At 36.7% G+C, this 16,960-nt stretch overlaps 2 protein-coding genes across 37 annotated transcripts in view; one reads left to right on the top strand and one right to left on the bottom strand.

Annotated features, from left to right (window-relative positions):
• Positions 1-16,960, top strand: part of CRACD (capping protein inhibiting regulator of actin dynamics) — a 308,280-nt gene that overhangs the window by 278,193 nt on the left and 13,127 nt on the right. For 2 of the 6 annotated variants that reach the window (XR_011538726.1, XR_011538725.1), the window contains exon 11: positions 343-432. The exons of 1 other annotated variant lie outside the window; for it this stretch is intronic. Coding sequence is in view for 3 of the 5 variants with exons in the window: in XM_070614794.1 (XP_070470895.1) it covers positions 343-347 (5 nt within the window). In the remaining 2 variants the exon portion in view is untranslated. Of the gene's footprint in view, positions 1-342; positions 892-16,960 lie in introns of those variants that run through there. 3 more of the 6 variants (XM_070614794.1, XM_070614792.1, XM_070614786.1) reach the window with 2 other exon arrangements.
• AASDH (aminoadipate-semialdehyde dehydrogenase) overlaps positions 1-16,960 on the bottom strand; it is a 33,061-nt gene that overhangs the window by 12,758 nt on the left and 3,343 nt on the right. For 11 of the 31 annotated variants that reach the window (XM_070614801.1, XM_070614795.1, XM_070614814.1 and 8 more), the window contains 3 exons: positions 15,459-15,579; positions 12,335-12,654; positions 5,009-5,201 (listed from right to left, as the gene is read on the bottom strand). In XM_070614801.1, coding sequence (XP_070470902.1) covers positions 5,009-5,201; positions 12,335-12,654; positions 15,459-15,579 — 634 coding nt within the window. Of the gene's footprint in view, positions 1-5,008; positions 5,202-7,309; positions 7,548-12,334; positions 12,655-15,458; positions 15,580-16,960 lie in introns of all 31 variants that reach the window. The other 20 variants (XM_070614803.1, XM_070614807.1, XM_070614804.1 and 17 more) reach the window with 4 other exon arrangements.

Genomic DNA, 16,960 nt, shown 5'->3' with positions numbered 1-16,960 from the left:
TTTCTATCAACAATGTTTTATAGTTTTCAGTGTACACGTCTTGGTCTTTAAATTTATTCCTATTTTACCATTTTTGATGCTACTGTAAATATAATTATTTTCTTATTTTTGGGTTTTACTCTCTATTATATAGAAATGTAGTTGATTTGTGTATTGATCTTGTGTCCTGCAACCTTGCTAAACTTGTTTATTAGTTCTAGTAGTTCCCCCCCCCATCTCCTTGGGATTTTCTATATATAGGATCATGTCACCTGCAAATCGAGTTTGACTTCTTCCTGTCCAATGTGGGTACTTAATTTCTTTGTTCCATGTTTTTTTCTTTTTGCCTATTGCACTGGCTAGAATAACCAGAATAATGTTGAAGAGAAGTGACAGAAGCAAACATCCTTGCCCTGTTCCCAATCTTAGAGTGAAAGCATTGCTTTTCATCAGGTATGATGTTAGCTATAGTCTTTTTGTAGGTGTCATCATGTTGGGGAAGTTCCTTTCTATTCTTAGTTTGTTGAGAGTTCTTTTTTATGAGGTGAATTTTGCTGAATAATTTTTCAATATCTGTTGACATAATTATGTGCTTTTTGTCCATTATGATATGGTGTATAAAATCAATGGATTTTTGGATGTTAAACCAAATAAATGTGCATTCCTGGGATAAATCTCACTCGGTCATATTTTAAGTTTACTGAGATTTGTTTTGTGGCCTAGCATATGATCTATCCTAGGAAATTTTCAATGTGCTTGAAAAGAATGTGTATTCTGCATTTGTTGGATGGAGTGTTCTATATATGGAATTTGGTTGATAATGTTGTTCAAGTCTTCTATATTATATGTGCTGATTTCTGCCTAGTTTTTCATTTAATTATCAAAATTAGGACATTAACATTTCTAACTATTGAGTTGTCTATTTCTTCTTTCAATTCTGTCCATTTTTGCTTCGTATATTTGGAAACTCTTTTTTTAGGTGGATATCATCTTCTTGATATAACAATATCCTTTTTTTTTTGGTGAGGAAGGTTGGCCCTGAGCTAACATCTGTACCAGTCTTCCTCTTTTTTGTATGTGGGATGCCACCATAGCATGGCTTGATGAGCAGCGTGCAGGTCTGTGCCCAGGATCTGAATCCACAAACTCCAGGCTGCCAAAGCAGAGCATGTGAACTAACCACTATACCACTTGGCCAGCCCCTAACAACGTACTTCTTGATGTACTGAGCATTTTGTCATTATGAAATGTCACTGTTGCTGGTTTTTTGTTTATTTCTTTTCTTTTCTTTTCTGGTGAGGAAGATTGGCCCTGAACTAATATCTCTTGCCAGTCTTCCTCCTTTTGCTTCAGGAAGATTGTCACTGAGCAAACATCTGTGCCAATCTTCCTCTATTTTGTATGCGGGACACCACCACAACATGGTTTGATGAGCAGTATATAAATCCATCCATGTCCGGCATCTGAACCGGCAAACCCTAGGCCACCAAAGCGGAGTGTGTGAACTTAACCACTACATCATCAGGCTGGCTCCTGCTTGTTTATTTCTTAGTTAGTAACTTACCTGGGCTAACTCTGTGAAATCTGTCTTCCCTGTGATGTGAGGCCACTGATGTCGCTGCTCAGTTGTTTTTTAAAATATATATTCTTGTTTTCATTTTTAAGTCTTGCTTCCTATCACTTAGTGTCTGCATAGCTCAGAAGTCAACCAATGACTGGACAGATTGTTCACACAGATGGATCTGTGTGTGGACAGGGGAGCTCATTCAAAGTTCAGGCCATTTCCAAGCCTGATCCAGCTTTTATTTTCCATGGGCCCTTTTGTGTCTCTCACATGCATGCACAAAGCCTCAGGGTCAGCCAGGAATTTGCTTGCCCTCCCCACCACTGCAACCTCAGGCTTTTGGAGCTATTGCCCCTGAGGGAGAGCAGCCTCAGTCTAGAATGCCACGGATTCCTATTGCTTTTATGCAAAATTTGGTAATTTTTAAAAACATAAACACTTTTCAGATAGTTGTATGCCTTTGTTGATTTCCAAAGCATTGAAACGGTTGCTCTGTCAATTTTGTCCAGCTTTATAACTGCTTTTTGGGGAGAGGATGTGCCAATCTCCTGACTTGGCCACAGTCAGAGGTTCTGTGTGAATAAAGATATTTCAATGGTTTCTTTCAATAAAAGCTAGAAGAAGCCCTAATGGACAATTCGAATTTTAATTCAGAAAAATGATTTAAGGTCATGGCTTGTCAAAAGTAGTAGGATGACCATACATCCCAGTATGTACTTACTATTCCAGGTTCCTGTCTAGGAATTTAATGCCTCTATTCACTCTCAAAATTCCAGTTTTTGGTAATAAATTATAATGGCCACCCTATTTACGAGGCATTCTACATCAAGTTCTTGACTGTTCCACCAAGAGTTTTATCATAAGGAAAATCTCTTGTCAAAATGATGGCTGAGCGGTCCTGCTCTCCATTTTCACTACAGCAAATCTGAAACATTTTAGCCTAATTTCTGGGGTTAAGGATAATTTCAACTTTGAACTCTACAAATGAATGAACAACTATGAATATTCAGCAAGATAAAGCATAGTAACACTTTTCAATACTCATAAACTAAACTTGGCAGAATACAAGTAAATATCTTTTGCTACCAAATCACCCTAGGCATAAAAAAACAGGACTTAGCAAATAATAGAAAAAGTAATAGGGAATGTTAAGGTTTCTTCCAAGTTTTCTAAGGAAAAACTCATATAAAAATGAAAAACACTATTATGCTGACATTCTGGTAACTAGCAATCTAAGATTTTGCTCTAATTAAAAAGTGTCACTTTTAAAGGGCATCAAGTTTAAATAATATAACTTTGTTACCCAGAATATGCAAAAAATGCCCAAATATATTTTAGGTTTGTAAGAAACAAAAATTGGGCCTTTCCTCCCAAGAGGAGAAACTCCTTACTCCTAAAACAAATACAATAGGTCCTTAATTTCCTCAAAAACTTTGCCCATTTCACTTTGGGGCCTTTCTCCCCAACAATAACTCAAGATGTTCTATATCTTCCAATTTTCAAAACTTTAGCAGTATGTATTCTCTTTGAGAGCTTTTAAGACCCTTGCTTAACATCCAATTAGGTTTGGGGTAAGGTTATTATTTATAAACAAAATCTGTACAGGGAGCTTTTTTTTTTTTTTTAGGAAGATTAGCCCTGAGCTAACATCTGCTGCCAATCCTTCTCTTTTTGCTGAGGAAGACTGGCCCTGAGCTAACATCCGTGCCCATCTTCCTCTACTTTTTATGTGGGACGCCTACCACAGCATGGCTTGCCACATGGTGCCATGTCCGCACCCGGGATCCGAACCAGAGAACCCCGGGCCACTGAGGCAGAATGTGCGCACTTCACTGCTGTGCCACTGGGCCAGCCCTGTACAGGGAGCTTTTATGAATATATATGAAAAAACACATCAAGGCAAAAATCCTTGACAACCTACATATCACTTGATAAGATATTTGATTTTGGAAGCTAAAGATGAATACTGACAACAAAGTTAATATTCACTAAAGGACAAGACGTGTATCTTATACAAAGGAAAGGATAGCCTGTCAGCTTCTTACTTCTCTTCCTCACTCAAACCAAGTCAGATGTGATCAAAATAAATAGTGTGAGTTAAATAAAATCACTATGAAACTATATGTAAAATTTGCTGTGTTCTGGGAAATGTGTATCAGTTTCTCAGAAGAATCTATGACTCCAAAAAGGGATTTGCTGTGTTCTAGCAAATGTGTATCAGTTTCTCAAAAGAATCTATGACTCCAAAAAGGGTAAAAACTACTGCTAAAGTATATTTCTCTGAGACTGTGCTAAACGTTAGGCATCAGATTTAAAGAGGTGTAATTCATTGACTTTACACAGAAGGAAAGTCTCTTTTCCTTTAGAAACTATTACTCAAATCTAAGGTACTTTGCAAATGTCCCCTGAAATACATGCTCCGTAAATTTTGTAGGAATATAAAAGCTATATTAAAATCTTGCCCAGATTCACAGACTCACTCACCAATAGATGAGAATTTATATCCATTGATACATAGCAAGCCACACTGCTACACTCATTTCATATATATATAATATGGGTTTATTAGGATGAAAAACACATTGCCTAAAAACAAAGTCAATATCAAATTTTGCCTTTTGGGCAGAAATTTAACATCCTCTCAAATCTCATTACATTAGATATAAACCAGATACTTTTAGTTTATCATGATATTCATGTAATTTTGCTAATTCTAATTCTCTCTAAAATCTTTAATTGCTTGCAATGTACTATCTTAAGGCTTGTTGCACCAGTCACACACTTTCAGACATATATTTTTTAAATCTTTAAAAATGCCAAACTTGGGGCTGGCCCCGTGGCCGAGTGGTTAAGTTTGTGTGCTCTGCTTTGGCGGTCCAGGGTTTCGCTGGTTCAAATCCTGGGTGCGGACATGGCACCTCTCATCAAGCCATGATTAGGCGGCATCCCACATGCCATCACTAGAAGGACCCATGACTAAAAATACATAACTATGTACCAGGGGGCTTTGGGAGAAAAAGGAAAAATAAAATCTTAAAAAAAAAGAACGGCAAACTTAAAAAATATTTTTTTCTGTAGGTTAATGTAAAATATACTGATGTAAAAATCAGAAAACCTAAATTTCTAACTCAACTATAATTTAACTTACTTAAACTAGCTTTTAGTGAGAAACATCATAAACTTAAAGACAGGAGAGGCAGCATATCCCAACAGATTTGAAAGTCAAGTTCCTCTAGTTATTAGACTATGTACAAAACATGCAGTAAAAGAATTTTCTAGACAGAATCAACTGATTTTTTCCATTCTCAAACAAAACAGTGACATTATTAGGAGACAGCTCTTGATAATCTAACTAGATTATCATTAACCTAATGTAAAGAACTACAGAAATATAAAATATTCTCTAAAACACTTAAAATATTGAATAATGAAAGACAAAACATTTCATTTACACCTAAAGTGTACCTGCAAAACAGTCACTCTGTGATGGGAAAAGAGAACAGCAGCTAATTTTGATGGGATCACCTTGACAGAAGTTGGTACAATAAGCAGAGAGGCACCACTTGACAAAGCAACAAATATTTCCACAACAGAAGGATCAAAGGTCAGAGGTGAAGCCAGAAACAAAACATCATCTTGTGTGATCTCAAAAAGTACCCTAAGGAAAAACAGAATGTAGTTATGAGAAACATCTACCATTTGGTAAACACATATCCTAAAAAAGTATTTACGACCAATAAGTTTCTGGATGTTGGCCAAATTTTTGTTTTTCTTAGATTAACCAAAATAGTACTGTTAATTCTAGATTAAAATGTAAGAATTATAAATATAAAGATTAAAAGACATTTAAAGAGGTCAGCCCAGTGGCACAGCGGTTAAGTTCGCATGGTCTGCTTCAGAGGCCTGGGGATCGCTGGTTTGGATCCTGGGTGTGGAGTTAAGCCATGCTGTGGTGGGCATCCCACATATAAAGTAGAGGAAGATGGGCACGGATGTTAGCTCAGGGCCAGTCTTCCTCAGCAAAAAGAGGAGGATTGGTGGCAGATGTTAGCTCAGGGTTAATCTTCCTCAAAAAAAAAAAAAGACATTTAAAGCAATATCTACTTTTTACCATGACATATTTTATCATCTGTGATGGCTTTCTGATGTGTCAACTTGGCTGAATTGAATTCTAGAATTCCCTTTCTAGTATGTTTCCTATTAGGGTAGAAGACAAAGGATATTCTCTCTTCAGAGCTGGAGGACAGAAGGGAGTCAGCTGCCATGTGGTTACACACATACCTTCTCCCAGTTATTCAATCAAACACTAATCTAGGTGATGCTGTGAAGGGATTTTGTAGATATGATTAAAGTCCCTAATCAGCTGACTTTAAATTAATCAAAAGGGAGACTGTCCTGGGTTGGCTGGATTTACTCAGTTGGAAGGCCTTTCAAAGAGTTTTTAGGCCTTCTCTCTTTTTCTGTGAGGAAGATCAGCCCTGAGCTAACATCTGTGCTAATCTTCCTCTCCTTTGTATGTGGGATGCCTCCACAGCGTGGCTGATAAGCAGAGTAGGTCCATACCCGGGATCTGAACCCACAAACTGGGGCCACTGAAACAGAGCATGTGAAACTTGAACCATTTGGCCATGGGGCCAGCCCTGTTTAGGCCTTCTCTGAAGACGAGACTCCGAACAGAAGCTGAGTCTGCAATTACTCTCCCTTCCCCCTAATCTTTCCTGGCTTGCCTGTGGACAAGCACATGTCATGGGATTCCAGCCTGCTCATGATCATCCCTTTCTGTCTACCCTACAGACTTTAGTCTTGCTTAGCCAGCTCCCACAGCTGTAAGCCAATTTCTTGTAATAAATCCCTGATATATCCTCCTGGTTCTGCATTTCTAGTAGAATCTTGATTTATTCTATCCCTACTTATTCAAGGATGCTTAGCAGAGACTTCTGACTCCCTTTTCCCACTTTTTGGCATTTTCCCCTCAGTAGCTGAACAAAGAACAGAACAGAATATACGTGGATAGGATATTACGGATATAATGGATATCCATAATAGTCACTGTTGAGCCTACAGCACTGCTTCAATTTGAACACACAAAACCCATTCTATCTAAAAGCAGGGATTACCTTAACTTCAAAATATCTCCAAATATGGTATTGTGGAGACCCACTCAGAACCCCAGAGTTGGTATGAAGATTCTAAATTGAAAACATTGTCGATTCAACAAAGAAAGAAGTCTTCTTGGAGTTCCCTTATCTGACTAATAGCAGAAACTTCTGGGAAATGAGGCTGCCATAAATTCCCTTTTCAGGTTGGCTTTTACGCCCAGGAAGGAGATCAAAAGTAAACCTCCCAGAAAACCCCTCTGCAGGGGAGTTTTACGGCCCTGCAGAACAGAAGACTAACAAAATTTCTTATCTCCCTTTGTCTTTCCTAAAGAAACCTACTTGTTCTTCCAACAGAAGCCTTTTCTTCCCCTCTCTTTCCCCCACTAAGTTAGGTATATAAGCCTTTAAGTTCAACCATTTAACCATGAAGGAGTTCAGAACATACCACCCCAAAATATGCTGCTCTAGCATATTGACTATTTTGAGTTAAAGGCACTTGAAAAACAGCATATACAAGAAAAACACTCTGACCTTCCTGTTTTATTCATAAAAGCAGGAGATAAAATTCCCATATGAAAGATGTCCTCCTCCCTATACCAGCAGGAAAGTAACATTCTTATCATCAAGCATGAGAAATTGAGACCGAGAGAATTCGATACAAACAGACCTTGTTAAAATAATTCTTATCTTCCTTTAGCCTCCCTACATAGTTTAATCACTTTTCCATAGTTGCCTCTCTCTGTTCAACATAATATAAAAGCAAGCAGGTTTTGCCATTCTTTGGGTCTTTGTTCCTTATGAAGGATCCTGTGTCACGTAAAACTTGTATTACGTAAATTTGTATGCTTTTCTCCTGTTGATCTGTCTTATGTCGATCTAATTCTCAGGCCCAGCCAAAAGGAACCCTAAGAGGGTAAAAAGTAAAAGTTAGCCTCCCCTACAATCAGCTAGCTACTTCTTGTTAGCTCCCATATGTATACAAATAAACCTTTTTTCTTCTAATTCATAGGTCCCCAGACATTGACCCTAAGAGGGTAGAAGAAAAGTTTTTCCTCTCAACAGTATAAAGATTTAAAAAATCTAATTATAGTATGCATTATATTTGTAAGGTAAGATAAAAATTCATTGTATGATATAGGCTACCCTCAAACTTCAATTTTTTCTTTTCTTTCTTTTTTTTTTTGTGAGGAAGATTGGCCCTGAGCTAACATCTGTTGCCAATCTTCCCCTTTTTGTTTGAGGAAGATTGTCCCTGAGCTAACATCTGCTGCCCATCCTCCTCTTTTTGCTGAGGAAGACTGGCCCTGAGCTAACATCTGTGCCAATCTTCCTCTACTTTATATGTGGAACGCTGCCACAGCATGACTTGATGAGTGGTGTGTAGGTCCATGCCCAGGATCCAAACCTGTGAACCCTGGGCCACTGAAGTGGAGTGTGCAAACTTAACCAGTACGTCACCACGTCAGCCCCTCAAACTTCAATTTTTAATGGAATTATTCCTCACAAATATTGTCTGGTTTCCTAGTTAGCATCCAGGGGAGAGCAAATTTAATAACAGGCTCCCTATAAAGCTTAAACTCTGAGAATCATTTTTAGTGATTTCTCAATTCTGTGAACAAAAATGGACAGTGTTAAGCATTCATGGAGAATCTGGCAGCTAATTTCAAGAAAGCAGCTTAAGAACTGTTCAATATAGGAAAAGTTGAGAAAAGAGAAAAGAGATTTTAAAGAAGGAAAAAGATAGAATGGAACAAAGGTTTGTTCAGCTTACTACCTGTGAGGCTTAGGGTTGTGTATCTAATATATTGTTTCTCATTTTCCCAACCACCCTATGAAGCAGGTATGGTTATCACTGCCATTTAAAAATGGAGAAAAAGGGAATTCAGGGAGGTTAAGAAACATGTCAAAGTCAGAAACACCAACTAATTCCTAAATATAATTTTTAAAAGACTTTAAAATTGAACCTGCCTGTTTTAATTTCACCAGAAGACTATTTAAGTTATGTGATATTAGAAAAGATGTCTGTCTAACAATTTAATTTTAAAAAGATCAATTGAGAAGAGAATAAGAAAAATAACTGTAGGCTCTTCAAGATAGGATTACAAAAATGTATTTAACATGATAATAACCTAACCCAATATATAAAAGGATATGTTTTGGTGGGTATTTCTTCAAAGTACTATATTAACTCATCCAACTCCAGAAGTAAAAGGGGGGTGGGAGGAGAAAAAAAACGCCACACCAATATAATAGAAAGAAAAGTTTTACTTTTTTTTCCTCACTGAGCTACTTTTCTTGTTTGACTGAAACAAAAGGAGTTTTAAATTTCCACTTCATTTCTGACTCAGCAATCAAACTAGGCAATTATCCACAGAAAACAAAACCATTCCTTTAAAAACTAAAAGCCTCACAAATGCTCGTACAACTAAAGACTCTGTATATTTGATGCATAGCTATCAAAGAGCAACTATTCACCTTAACTTTCTTCTTTTTTGGCATTATCTAGAAAGATTAGTAAATATTTCAAGGGAAGGTCATTTCTACATTATCACTACAGAAGAGAGATACAATGTATGCCTTTGTAAAATGAGCAGCTTTGGGCACAAACAACACATACTTTTCATGTGTTACTGCAACAATAAAGCAAAAGACAAACAGAAAAAAGGAAATCAAACTGCCATAATCCGCTCTCCGACTGTAGTACTGTCACAGTTGATAAAACAAAACAAAACAAAAAGGTTTACCCCCACAATTCACTGCCTATATTAACAGGACTTTAGTATCCCATTGTCTTCATTAGCCTAATTTTATTATTCTAGAAGACTCTAGACCAAGAAAATAAAAATCGCACAACTTTATTGTTCATTACTGAAAACCAAATCAACTCTTTAATAAAAGCATCAACAATTTACATCCCAAGACTCTCTGAACCCCTCTCCTCAAAAGTCACCTTGCTATATCCACCAATCCTTAATTATTGTATCACAAACCTTACCCAATCCTTAAAATTAAGCCCTTGTATTGAAAAATCTGCCTTAAACTAGACTTTGAAATCTCAATAAATCAAATCTTGCCCTTCCTTCTCTGAGACTATCACATTCTTGAAGCAGGTTGCATTGTCTCTTACCAACGTAAGCAATAACTCAGCTTTGTCTGTTTTTTTGAGGAAGACTAGCCCTGAGCTAACTACTGCCAATCCTCCTCTTTTTGCTGAGGAAGACTGGCCCTGAGCTAACATCCGTGCCCATCTTCCTCTACTTTATATGTGGGATGCCTACCACGGCATGGCTTTTGCCAAGCGGTGCCATGTCCACACCCGAGATCCAAACCACCAAATCCCAGGCCGCTGAGAAGTGGAACGTGCAAACTTAACCGCTGCGCCACCGAGCCAGCCCCATAACATTACTGTTTTAATTTCTAAATTAGATATCTTAACATTTCATCTCTTCGGAATCCAATTATTTAGCACCTTACTTACTTAGGAACCTAAAATACACCACAAAGGGATATTTAAAAGGCAAACAGATTTCATAAAGTTCAAGCACAAACAGCTATCAAGAAATCTCTATGCTTTATTCATTAATCAACCCCTCATCCCTCACTAAGCACATATTTGCTCTCCCCTTCCAGATAATTCCTGCCTCTGCTAGGCTCAGTGCCTCTTAGTCAGCTCTCTCTCATCTCCCCCAGATTCTAAATCTGCTCCATTCTTCAGGTTCCCTATATCTCCATTCCCTCTCACCTCCCATACTCTTAGCATAGGACTTTGCTTTCTATTTCACGCTAAAATTACAATCCATCAGCTTCCTCTAGCATTCCTTATTACATAGATAATTTATGTAATAAAATAATTACATAAATAAAATAAAATAAAATAATTTATGTAATTTATTATCCCTCTTATCTTCTTAAGGCTCTCTGAAGAAGAGGTATTCTACCCAGTATTTTATATATCATCCCCTCCCATCTCAAAGTATCTTACTCCTATCACTAGAGTCATATATCACTTAATGACAGGGATACATTCTGAGAAGTGCACTGTTATGCTAACATCATCGAGTGCACTTACACAAACCTAGATGGTGTAGCCTACTACACACCTAGGCTATATGGTACTAATCTTAAGGGCCATCATTGTATATGTGGTCCATCCTTGATCAAAACATCATTATGGGGCGCATGACTGTACTTCTACTACTTGATTTCTTAAAGCAACCCTCTTTATCAACTCTCTACCCTCAACTTATAAACCTCTTCCATCTTAAACAAAGATAAAAAACTTATCCCCTCCCAGAATTCTTCCTTTTCTATTAAAACTGGTTTATAGAAAATAGTTTACTTTTGTTATCTCCCTTTCCTTATCTCTCATTCCCTTGTCTCCAGCCTGTAATCTGTCCTCAACCCTGGGCACTTAGAAGTAAAGTCACTTAAGACCAGACTGTCGATTACAACAGACACCTCTCTCTGCAGCATGTAACCATTCTCTTCTTCTAGACCTGTGCTGTCCAATACGGTAGAATGTGCCTATTGAACACTAAAAATGTAGCTGATTCACATTGATATGTGTAAGTACAAAATGGTGTAAGTGCTAGATTTTGAAGATGATTAGCATAAAAAAAGAAGGTAAAATACCTAATAATTATTTTTTTGAGGAAGATTAGCCCTGAGCTAACATCTGCCACCAATCCTCCTCTTTTTTGCTGAGGAAGACTGGCCCTGAGCTCACATCTGTGCCCATCTTCCTCTACTTTATATGTGGGATGCCTGCCACAGCATGGCTTGATAAGCGGTCCGTAGGTCTGCACCCAGGATCCAAACTGGCGAACCCTGGGCCACCAGAGTAGAATGTGCAAACTTAACTACTGTACCACCAGGCCAGCCCCATTAATAATTTTTATATTGATTACATATTGAAAGATTTTATATATACTGAATTAAGTAAGATATAATGTTAAAATTAATTTCATTTACTTCTTTTTTTAAATGTGGTTACTAGAAAATTTTAAATTACATAAAACTTACGATGACATAAGATTATGTATTTGTCTCTTGGGGTTTCTGTTTCTATTTGTTTCCTCTGATTTCCTAAGACTATTCCCCTCTGGTTCCCTTCCTCCTCTATTTCCTTCCTTCTTTACAAGGTGAGAATCTCAACTTCATAGAGATTTCTCATCTCCCAACCATAACAGCAAAACCAAACTCAAACTCAACAATGCTACAGGAGTGAACTTAATGAAATGCAAATCTTTTTTTAATCATTCTTCATCATCTAGTGAATTAAGTTCAAACTTCTTCAACAGGGTATACTAGGCTCCTGTCCCCTCAGGTCACTTGGCTCCTGCTCTCTCTTTCCTCAGCTCTGTCCTAAGGGACTCTAGAAAGCCAAACTCCTTCTTTCTTCCATAATTCTGCTATACCTCTGCCAGGAATGTGCTTCCTCCCTTCTTATTAATAATTAAGAAGCAAAGCTTCCAACTATATCATTTGTTTGTTGTTTGGCTCCAGTTCTGACTCAAACAGGTAAAGCTCTAGTCTGCAGAGAACTAAAGTTCAGATATAGCTGAAACAAAAGAGACCCAATTACTTAGGACTATCAATTTAGGAACAAGAGTTATAAAGAACAAATATTTTAAAATTATTTTTTCCTTTCAAAATACAAGTTCTGAAGAAGGATTCTTAGGACAGAACTTACCGAAAATGCTGAATGTTTGGCACTATACATGCATGAGGCACTCTGACAATCTTAGGTTTCCCCGTAGTGCCTGATGTATGGAGAACATAAGCTAAGCAATGCTTTAGCCTCGCATCCATGTGCTCTTCTGACTTTTCTTCATTGCTGTTCTCAGAACTTGTGCTGTTTGTCATTTTTTCTTTTTCATATTTCTCTTTTCTTTCATTTAGCATCAAGCTCACCTCAACATTTTTCCAGTGAAGTCTGAAGAGTACTATGTCATTATGTTCTACTGTAAACGTATCATAGTTCAATAACATTTCATAGGAAGATTTGAATTTCTATGTTAGATGGGGAACAAAGTTTACAATATGAATATGTTAAAAGGTATTCTTTTTTTACATACAAATAATATGAAATATTCATTTACTCATTCAACATGGCTATGAGTACTTGCTATATATCCAGGGATAAAAAGATAAGAAACCTCGCCAAGAATAAAGCTTATTTTCAAACTCACCTTAAAAACAAAAAGACACAAAAACACAACTGCAGTGCAACATGGTAAATGCAATGATGAAATATGTTTGAAATGTTAAGGGGAACAGAGGAGGCTGAACTCTGCCTGGAAGGGCAGAGACTGATTCTTCATACGTAATATTTGTGTTATAAGTACCAATTCTCCAAATAAAGAATAGGGGTACTTTAGGCAAACAGCCAATAAAGAGTATCTGACCTGACAAAGCTGGTGTTGTAGAGAACATTAAGCATTTCAGTAATTTGCAGAATTGGGGGAGAGGGAGAAGGTGAGCTGAGCTGTTGATAGGAGATGAGATGCTAATCCTTAACAATTTTGTATACTCAACACTAAGAAGTTTAGACCTAAACCTGTAAGTGATAGGACCCAACTGAAGGTGGCAACAGCATAGACTAGACTTTACTCCTCAAGGAAAGACTGATAAGTAAGCCTCCGATAAATGAGAGCCATTTAATGAAACTTTTACAACAAATCAGATAACGCTATGTGGGCCTGAACTAGTCTATTGCAACAGGAGTGGACAGAAAGCATCTATGAACAAAAAATCAATAGGCTTGATAACTTTCTGGATATGGAGTAAGTCTAAGAAGATTGTTGAATTTTTGGCTCAGGTATTTCGTGGATGGAGCTAGATTAATACAGAAGTAAGTTTGGATGAAAAGATGCTGAATTCAGTTTGTACATGCTGAAAGTGAGCTTCCTTTGAATATACCTTTATAGGTTGATAAAAAGCAGTGTAATGAAACATAACTTAAGCTTTCATGTTGAAGAAATCAATAAATATGAGAGAAAAATGTCACAACCCAGGAGCCTTAACGTTTTCTATTTGTGCTTGTTATGTGTATATTTGGGGTAGGTTGTGGAGTGGCCTATAATGTTAAAAAAAATTAAGGGCTTACAATTCTTAAGACCTAGCTCAAACCCATCCTTCTCCATTAAAATTGTCCTCTCTCTACTAGGTTGCATTTACTTTGCTTAGGGCAATGTCACACTATGTACATCTTACAGGTTCACGAGTATTAACCTTTTTCCTCCAACTATAAAAGCAACTAGAGGGCAAGAATCATGTCTTAGGCTTCTTTCACACAACAATGCCCTCCTAAACACCCTGTCTCTAGGGCAAGTTTTCTCAACCTCAACACTACTGACATTTTGGACTAGATAAATTTTTGTCGAGGGCTGTCTTGTGCCTTGTAGGATTTTCAGCAGCATCTACCCAGTAGATGCCAGTATCACCCCATTTCTATCATAACAATAAAGAATATCTCCAGACATTGCTGAATGTCTCCTGGGAGGCAAAATCATCCCTAGCTGAGAACCACTGCTCTAATGGATGCTGGGCATACAGTAGATGCTCAACAAACACTTCCTGATTGCTTCTGTGTTAAGTGAAGGAAGAACACTTACACTACACCACCATCAAAGTCACAGAATGGGAAACAAGGTACTTTCTATGAGATTTTGCTGTGTACCCAACTCCTTCCTATATGCAGTTATAAAGAATGGCTTGATATTGACAATTAATTCTCACATCCAACCACCTCTTCTATAAAACTTTCACCAAGGTTGTTAAGGAAAATCAATGTCACATCCCCATTTTAGTTTTGTTTACTTATCAACAAAGAAATAACCAATTTGAGAAGCAGAAGAGAAAACTTTGGCCAGACACTGATAAATATGTATTTACAAAATATTTAATACCAGATTAATACTTTAGTTGTCTCTTTCTGGAAGCCTTACACATGAGTCTTTAGGAAGTCCTCCACATATCTCAAGCTCTTGATATGTCTTATTGCTCTACATACAGATATGGATGCATGCATATACACACACACGGGCGGAATGCATTTAAGTTACCCCCAATATAAACTGCTTCATATAGGAAATGGGTAAATACCTTCTAAAATGTTCACCCTTTCTCTTTGGTAAAATAATATTTTATAAACAAAAAAATGAAATACTAATGAAACATGGGCTGCATCTTGCTGAAAATATAATATCAACTCTTGCCCCTAAAGCAGTGTTTCTTGGCTAGATCTACGGTTGGCAGTCACTTACAAATTAAAAAAATAATAAATTTAGTTTTCCAGAAAGGTCTGATCTAAGTGCCAATCTCTTTTTCAAAATCTAAGCTTGGTTATAACTTTTTAATGTTGTTAGCTACTGTAAATTGCCATAAATACACAAAAATAAAAGTTTAAAGTACAGTATAGGAACAACTTTGGAAAGAGAAATTCAAAACAATGCACAATGCATTACTATGAGACTAGACGATATATCCATGCCATAGAGTAGCAGTCCTCAATGGAGTGTGCGGGATGCAGGATGCCTCCAGGAGACACCATTAGCAATGTCTGGAGCTAATTTCCATTGTCATATCTGGGGGATGCTACTGGTATCTATTGGGTGGAGGCCAGGGATGTTGTTAAACATCCTATAACCTACAGGACACTCCTTACAACAATTACTCAACCCAAAATGCCAACAGTGCGAGACTGAGAAATCCTGCTGAGTTAGTAAATTTAGAAATCAAGAAAAGATGGGACCCCTTCAATTGAAAGGTAAATGTACCACATAAAATGGAACAATTTAAATACCCACACTTACATTAATTTGCTGTTTTTCAACAAGGATATACTTTAAATTACATTTTTTCATAAAATGAATTGATAACGCTGGTGGTGAATCTGGATCAATAGGAGCATAAGCAGCAGGGACTTGGAGAATTCTAAAGAAACAAAGTACAGAGTGAGCAAAGAATATCTGTTGACAATAATCTTACTTTAAGCATTTCTATTTCTCTACGGACTTCACTATTTTATCAGAAATTCTCAATGTTTTTGTTGACACATCTTTGGTTATAAATAGTTATTTTTATCTTGCTCTTAAGACTGAATATCCTGAGTGTTTACTATAAAAAATTTTCATCACTTATTATAGAGAAATCTAAGATTTTTTTAAAGTTTATGCATTACAGTATAATACACTTGGTTAATTGGCTACTGCTAAAATACCAAACAGGTAGCAGAGTTTAATTTCTTCATCTGTCTATGCAGGATAACATAAAATTAGGTAAAATAGCCTCATGTAACTTATTTGTATGCAGATTAATAGAATCTGCACATGAAAGTTATATATCACCAAAACTGGATACCTTAGAGGGGAAAAAAAAAGCTTTAAAATTGATTCGTATGTGGCAATAGCTGTAAAAATAAGATCAAAGATCAGTTAGTCGTTTTAACTACAAGTACTTTGAGGTACACTTTGAGATCACTAGATATTTGTACATGGTAAATTCTCAATAAATTGTTGTCAACGATTGAATGAAAGTAAATTTTTAAACTTTTTTTGCTTCACATTTATATAATTAATCTACTAAGACACATATTATGGGATGAATATCAACTTCTCTATTTCTTTAACAGCTTTTCTTTGCTGCAGAACCCAAGTAGAGAAACCACTGTATGAGGATAATATTCTAGAACTTAAATGATTGAACAGGGGCCGGCCCAGTGGTGCAGTGGTTAAGTTCGCACGTTCTGCTTCTCGCAGCCCAGGGTTCACCATGTTGTGGTAGGTGTCCCACATATAATGTAGAGGAAGATGAGCACGATGTTAGCTCAGGGCCAGTCTTCCTCAGCAAAAAGAGCAGGACTGGCAGTAGTTAGCTCAAGGCTAATCTTCCTCAAAAAAAAAAAAAAAAAAAAAGATTGAACATTTGCAAATATTTGTTTGAATTAGTGTCTTCCTCAATTCATATCTCAATTTTTATGGACCATCATCCAAAATTCTCATTTATTTATTCATTCACTTACTGAATACGTAAGTACCTAAAATTTCAGTCTTGGGGAAAAAACAGTCATGTTATTTCTGAAATACTTGTTTTCTTTGATCTAACTACATATTTAATGACTGTTTTCCTTTGGCAAATGAAGCCTTTATATTTTGGAGATATTTAAATGTTCTACTATCAGTAAATACTTCTAGTCTCTCTGAAATAAGATCAGATTAACTAATTTAAACGATTAAAAATAATCCTAGGGTAAATATGAACTCCTTTAGTCTATCTAGAATGGACCAAACAATATAGAAAAATCCAATAGCAAATA

This window comes from Equus przewalskii, chromosome 3 (assembly GCF_037783145.1).
Source record: "Equus przewalskii isolate Varuska chromosome 3, EquPr2, whole genome shotgun sequence".
Lineage (NCBI taxonomy): Eukaryota > Metazoa > Chordata > Mammalia > Perissodactyla > Equidae > Equus > Equus przewalskii.
The sequence above is the reverse complement of the archived record's forward strand: the minus strand, read 5'-3'. Positions and strand labels throughout refer to the sequence as shown.